Below are 7,649 nucleotides of genomic sequence, written 5' to 3'. Positions count from 1 at the left end.
TCAATATTTAAGAACTAGTTTATTCTTTGATGAACTAACAAATTTGATGGACTTTGATGAGATTAATGGGTACACACACCAATGGCTGGAGGAATGTAGCTGTTTGTAAGGTGTCACCAAGGAGATCCTGTGGAAGATTTTAATCCCTGGTCGAAGCCATCCTCCCAGGTATGAGCTTGCCCTCCTTTTTGGAATCACAAGTCTGTCTTTTACACACCACAGCTGACTGTTTATCTAGAGTCTAAAGGAACCGGCAAAGAAGTTACATTTCTAATACCCTGAACCTACAGTTAGGGTAGATAAGGTATTTGCCTGAGTTCATAAAAATTCACATAATGCTTTTTGTCTAGAAGATGTTTCTTAAAGGATACTGTGTGCAATGTAGGAATTTTAAAAAATGGGATCTGGCACAGTTAGAGGACTTGCTTTAGAAGGTCACCAAAGGTCACATCGCGGTCTAAACTTCTGTGATTTTCTTCAAAAATCTTGTGATCGGGAATAAAGTCAAGTGCTGAGAGAGGTTCAGTGTTTAGTATCACACAGATAGCAAATACTGAGGATGGCCATTTGGAGGTAGAAGTCAAGAGTGTGATCTCTCAGTCTACCCTATGAACTTGAAAAATGTTGGAAGTTAAATTCAGTTTTTTACATTGATTTGTTTATTTTGAGAGAGAGGGTGCACGCCCGAGAGTGAGGGAGGGGCCAAGAGAGAGGCAAGGGAGGGAGTCCCAGGAGGGTCCATGCTGTCAGCTTGGAGCCTGACTAGGTGCTCAAATCCAAGCACCATGAAATCATGACCTGAGCCAAAATTAAGAGTCAGACACTTAGCCAACTACTTAGTCAACTACTTAGCCAACGACTTAGCCAACTCCCAGCTACCCAGGTGCCCCAAAGAAGTTAAATTCATTTTTAAAAACAATTTAATTATAAATTAATTGTAATGAAAAATCTTTCTCTCATTACAGATTAAATCAGAGAAATGGAATTCAGAAATCAAACTTTGGTGACTGAGTTTTTATTTGTGGGCTTAACAAATTGCTTCCAGCACCAGGTTGTTCTGTTTGTGGTGTTTCTCTTGGTTTATCTGGTCACTCTTCTGGGAAATGTGGGGATGATCACCCTCATTTGGATGGATTCTCGGCTCCACACTCCCATGTACTTTTTTCTCAGCCACTTGTCCTTTGTGGATGTCTGCTCCTCTTCTGTCATTGGTCCCAGGATGTTGACAGACATCTTTGTGAAAAAAAAAGTAATCTCTTTCTTGGGTTGTGCTGCCCAGATCTGGTTTTTTGGTCAGTTTGTAGTGACAGAGTGTTTCCTGTTGGCCTCCATGGCATATGACAGGTATATGGCCATCTGTAAGCCCTTGTTGTATACACTCATTATGTCCCGGCGAATCTGTGTGCAGCTGGTGGTAGGGCCTTATACCATGGGTCTTATAAGCACCATGACCCACACGACGTTCACCTTTCGCCTGCCTTACTGTGGTCCAAATACCATCAATCACTTCTTCTGTGACCTTCTTCCTGTTCTCTCCCTGGCATGTGCAGACACTCAGGTCAATCAGGTTTTACTTTTCATCTTGGCTGGAGCTCTAGGAGTGCTCAGTGGTGTGATCATCCTGGTTTCCTACATTTACATCGTGGTCACTATCTTGAGGATCCGCTCTGCTGAGGGGAGGCGCAAAGCCTTCTCCACCTGCTCTTCACACCTGACTGCTGTCTCCATCCTGTATGGGACACTCTTCTTTATCTACGTACGCCCCAGTTCTAGTTTCTCCCTGGACATCAATAAAGTGGTTTCTGTGTTCTACACAGCCGTGATCCCCATGTTGAACCCCCTTATCTACAGCCTGAGAAACAAAGAGGTCAAGGATTCATTCAGGAGGACGTTTGAGAAGAAGAATCTTCTGAGTAGGTAAACTAGATGTCATTTGTACTACAGATTGAGAGGTGATATAGACACAAGATGCAGGAGCATGGGCTGGGTGATGGGAGTCCTACTTTTATGTTGAGATTCACTTATTATTACTGTGTCATTGAGAAGTCACACAGCAGCTGTAGGTCACGATGTTCTCATTCAATGTTTTTATTTCTCAATTCACAGGACTAAAATGATGAGCTTTAAAGTGCAATGAGTGGCTTAGAGAACTCCAAAGCTTTAGAAAATATATTTTATAGTGGAAAATGAGATATGCTTTGTTATATATGAAATAAGTGGAAAAATCTTAACCAAAACACCTAAGAGTATCTCTGTTTTCCTTTACAAGATGTTGAGAACTGTCAATTCTTTGCAAGTTTACCTTTCATTATTTTAATAAAAATGGTATAAAGGGTATTTTTCTGGTGATATGTAACCATAGCACTCCCTAATGACACCTGCATGGTTGGAGTAGATGTTTGAGAAAGGCCTTGTGTACCTGGTATAGTTTCTGCTCATAGTAACAACTTGTTGAGGTTTTGCCACTGTATTCATGTGATTCATGAATGTAAAGTGAGGACTGTATTGCACATCTTTAAGAAAGTGGTAGTAATTATTATTGTTATTTGTTGATTTTTTATGTCATCAGCAGGGAATTAATTTCCATTTTATAGATGATGGGCCTGATAGCTAAGAAGACTCAGTGGATTGCCCATGACTTCTTACTGTTCCCACATTTTTCTCTGTGCGTACAATGTTCTTGCAACTCTCCTGTTTTGTTTTTGTTTTGTTTTGTTTTGTTTTGTTTTGTTTTTAACACAGCAACAAATGCTAGAATGATGTGATGGAGCATGTGTCTTGTATAAATTGAAAACTCATACAGAATTTTAGTGCCTTCTCTTGAAGGTCTTCTTCCAGAGGCATTTAATTTTAATCTGCTGACTTTGAAGAATGTAAATAGCTTCTAATGCCTAGAATTTTGTCTTTATTTTTTTCCACATTTCTTCCCCATGCTTTCTGCCAGTAATGGTGCCTGTAATGGCTAATGACTCAGGATGAAATGCAGTAAGATGCCATTTAATTAAGAATGAATGGAACTCAGTTAATGGTGCAACATTTAATTAACAACTAATTGTTACATATGCCTCTTATGTGCCTGACACTTTATTGGGTGGTATTCATATTGAGTGAAAATATCTTCATGGAAGTTAGAGGCTTGTGAACAAACAAAAGTAAAATTCAGTATGATAAATAAATAAATAAATAAATAAATAAATAAATAAATAAATAAATAATTCAGTGTATATCCATGGTGATTTTTATGACAAAACCAGTCCAGGAGCCAACATAGAGATTTAGGGTATCTTTAGAAAAGGGTGGTACAGAAAACTCTCTGTAAAGAGGAAGGGGCTAGAAAACAGGAATAAGTTGTGTTTTAGGTTAAATTTTCCGCAGAGGATGGATACCATGAGTTAGGTCAAAAAAGGAAAAAAGCCCTCCCCAAATAAGTAACCAAGTTTTCCAAGGCTGCGGGCAAAGACTGAGAGCTAATTTGTTCTGACTCTCAAGGTATTTTTCCTCATTGCCTTATGATATGCAGGTTGTGGGATGGGCAAGTTTGCATAGCACATAGTGCCTATTGGGAGAAGGGACTAATTATGAGCGGTATGAGTGCTGACGCAAACGATCACTTTTGAGCATAGAGTGAAATACTTGTTATCTCTCACCAGGTGACTCTTTGCTTCATCAATCTGTAAGATCTTCCAGGCATTTGATGCTGGGTTCATTGTGGTCTAGTTCCTCCTCACTCCGAGTCTCCATGCATCATGAATGTAAAACCAAACAGAAAGCTGAGCAGATTGCCTTCGTAGCCTTTAACAGCACAGTCTGATTGCTGTTTTTGAGAGGGCCACATCCCTTAGGGCACATTCCCATACAGTGATCTGTGCACCATCCAGAGGCTTCCTCTGTGGGATATCTTCAGTCATTCTCGGGGTCTTATGTGTCCTTTCCATTTTCTGTTTCCTCATCCTGGGGCAGTGTTGCGGGTCAGTCTTTACCTCCTCTGCATCTCTGCTCAAATGTGATGCCATTGAAGAGGCCATTTGGACCTCTTACACTAAAACAATTCTCTGCTCCTATCATATTCCAAAAATTTCCCCTTTTTTCTTTCATATTTTTTGAAATACTTATACATACTCATTATTGTCTATTTACTTGTTTCATTATTTTGTGTCTCTCCTTGCAGCGCATGAGATTCACAAGAGAAGGATGTTTACGTTCACTGCTTTATCCATGCCTCCATAGCCCAGCACATAATGGGTGCCCAATGTGTTAGTGGATTGAACAATAAATTTGTGGTGAAAACAATATTCTTTATGCTCTGCCCATTATAGTTCAACAGGCCTATGTTCAAGTATCCACTCTGGCTCTGTTTCCGTGGATGCAAGGCTTGTCCGAAGGATGAATAATGTTTCATCATTGGAAATATGCATACATATGCACGTGTGTGACTTAACACAGAGTTTGGCAAGCAACAGTAATAAGAGTGGTAATTTTTTGGAGCATATTTTTAAAAATTATGATTTTATTCCATTTTTCACTGTATGGAAATGATAGTGATATGATTTAAGTATGATATTTGGTGGAGTGTCATATGTTGCAATTTTTTCCTATAATTCGTAGTTGTTTCTCCCTTACAGACATCCATTCGCTCTATTTATGTCTACAATAGTAGATACCTGATTTCCTTTTGGAGATTTATCTCTTACCTATAGATAACAGTCATGATAGGATTGTAACTCAGGTCCCTGCCTTCCTATAGCAAGTTAACAGCATATGAACTAAACTTGAACTACTTCTACTTGGATTTGGAGAGGTCAGGAGAATGACACAATGGCAGGGAAATGATTGGAGCTCATTCATTCTGGCCAAGGTCTCCTGAGTAAACAAATGGTCTCTGCTATGCCCAGAGTTTTCTTGGTTCTTGTCTAGCTGATGCTCCGAGCTACCCAATATACTTCTGGTGAATTTCCTAGGTCTGTTGCTCACAACTGAGGAACTCTGATATATTGTTTAATTTTTCTTTGATTACCAAAGTATTCAGTATTTATTGTCCTTCTCTGTAATAACGTCTTCCATATGATCTAAGCTTAGCATTCATTATTTAGCATACCTCAGGAGGGGGGACTAGCTTAAATTGGGATTTTATTTCAATTAAAATGTTAATTGAGGCTCTTGGTCATGTTTAAATGATTCTGTTTTGATAGCCAGCATAATTCCACTTGTGGAATAGTCCTGATAACAAATATCATTGATTGAACTTCCACAGTGTAGGAGGAAGCACACTATGTTCTTTCCAGAATTGTCATCTCTGATATCTCTGTTAGTATAGATATGCACTCAAGTAAAATATGGTTGTTTCCATTATTTTAAAGATGAACATGCTCCTGTAGTCAGTTTCTACTGCTGCATAACAAATAACCACAAAGCTAGTAAGTCCTAACCACACGAAGGTACCACCTCTCATTTTCCCTGGGCCTTGGGTCTGGATCCATCGTGGTCTGATTATCTGCTCAGGGTCTCACAAGGCTGAAATCAACATGTTGGCAGGGCCTGGCTTCTTTCTGGAGGTTGTGGGGAAGACTCGTTTCCAAGCTCACTGGTGTGTTTGAGGAAATTCAGTCCTTGTGGTTGTAGGGCTGTGGTGCCTGGTTCCCCAGGAGCTGTCAGCCAGCTGCCTCTCTCAGCTCCTTAGGTCTTCCCTGCTTTCCTTTTGTGGTCCCTCCAGCTTCAGACTAGCAGGGACTTGTCTAGCCCTTCCCATATTTCCAGCCTCTCTGACTCTTCTGCTCTCAGCTGGAGAAAGCTTGGGACCCACCAGCTCATCTAGGTTCATGTCTCTTTGAAGGTTAACTGTGCCTCATAGTGTAACATAATCATATGAGTGGTATTTCATCATATGCAGAGATTCCTGGGATCAGGGCAAAGATTAGGGATCTTAACAGGACCCTCTTAGGAATTCTGCCACCCATCCTTATACTCACAGAATAAACATTATGCTAAAGAACAGTAGTCTGTAAGGGGTAGAATTGACATTTGAGGTTGTTCTTGCTAATTTGTGATGTGTGTGTGTGTGTGTGTGTGTGTGTGTGTATTTTCCTTCCTGAGCATGCAGTTGTGTTATTTTTATTTTTATGCTAATATAAATTTTAAATTTATGCTAATATAATTTTTGAAGCACTCATTAATACAGAATATTTATTTCATAATAGTAATGCTATTTCATCCATTTGGTGAGGATTTGCTATATCATACACACTGTGGTAAAGGTTTCATTAACATCTCAGTGAATATTTTAGTCCTCATTTGTGGTTGGTTTCTTAGGTCCTCATTAGAGCTTGAGAAACTGGGGCGTCAGAAAGCTTTAGCACATGTTTTAGGTAAGAGATCTTCTGAATAGAACAGGTGGTTTTTAACTATACTTGTGTCCTCCAAAGTCTGAGTCGTTTCATGTAGACAGAGTAATGTCATTCAGTAGGATAGGAGTTTTGCATTTTTCCCTCAAAATTTTTCATACATTTATTGTTCCAGACAAAATGAAGACAAAATGATTTAGAAAGTATTCTTGAATAATATTCTGATAATATTTTGTAAAACTATGCAATAAAAGGAATAGAATCTTGCCAGTTGGAACAATATGGATGAAGTTACAGAGTATAATGTTAAATGAAGTCAGTCAGAGAAAGACAAATGTGGGGAATAAGCTTTGGAATTCCCTGAGCCTGCACTGATGGGTTAACAAGGCATAGAGAATTAGAAAGCCATAGGATGCTCACACCCAAGTTTGGGTAAACAAGAATAGGTGAATAGGTATAGAGAGGGCAGGGCAAAGGCCCCAGTGTAGAGACAGCAGGCAAGGCCCCAATATAGTACAAAGGTATATGAGGTAAACAAGATTAGGTATTCAAGGCAGATATCCCACCTCCCCCCCTCCCCACCCCCCAGCTTAGTACAATAACAGAAAGCTGCTTTCACAGGAAGGAAGGACCAATGTAGGTAAACAGGTAAATAGGCTATAGACCACTGATGGGGAAGGTGCCCAGAATGGAGCTAATTAACAACAGAAAGGTGCCTTGTTGACCCTGAGGTGGCAAGCTCTGTCTTTCTTGTCCCTTAGGCCAGTTTAGGTAAACAGAGGTAAACAACCTGCTATAAACAACCTTCTACCCAGTGCCAGGGTTTTGTTTTATATTAACCCAAACCCCTAGCGCTGCATATTTTCAAAACCTCCATTCCATCACCCCCCTGAGTTAATGTTCACAGTTTTATTGTCTCTTGGTGCACATCCATCACCTTGTTTGTAAGCCTTCTGATCCTAATAAAAATGGAGCAAGTACCTTTAATCGGGACTCTTGTCTTCTCCCAGACATTAGCCATCTCTCACATTTTAATCCTGTGTCCTGCTTTCTTGCTGGACAAGAAAGAACTCTAGACCCAGAGTCTACGACAGACAAATAGCATATGATTTCACTTATATGTGGAATTTAAGAGACAGAAGAAAGGGGCACATGAAAAAAGAGAGAGAGAGAGAGAGACAAACCAAGAAACAGACTTTTAACTATAGAGAACACAGTGATGGTTATTGGAGGGTAAGTTGGTTGGGGGATGGGTGAAATAGGTGATGGAGATTAAGGAGTGCACTGTGATGAGCACCGGAAATTGTATGG

General features: G+C 39.9%; 1 protein-coding gene across 1 annotated transcript; it reads left to right on the top strand.

The window, feature by feature from the left end:
- Window positions 1–231: 231 nt before the first annotated feature.
- Window positions 232–1,989, top strand: LOC109245145 (olfactory receptor 1002-like). Its single transcript, XM_019412469.2, has one exon. The coding sequence runs from the start codon at window positions 980–982 to the stop codon at window positions 1,919–1,921; it is 942 nt and encodes a 313-aa protein (XP_019268014.2). The 5' UTR covers window positions 232–979; the 3' UTR covers window positions 1,922–1,989.
- The last annotated feature ends 5,660 nt before the right edge of the window (window positions 1,990–7,649 follow it).

This window comes from Panthera pardus, unplaced genomic scaffold (assembly GCF_024362965.1).
Source record: "Panthera pardus isolate Hobbes unplaced genomic scaffold, ASM2436296v1 HiC_scaffold_12, whole genome shotgun sequence".
In the NCBI taxonomy this organism is placed as follows: Eukaryota; Metazoa; Chordata; class Mammalia; order Carnivora; family Felidae; genus Panthera; species Panthera pardus.
The sequence above is the reverse complement of the archived record's forward strand: the minus strand, read 5'-3'. Positions and strand labels throughout refer to the sequence as shown.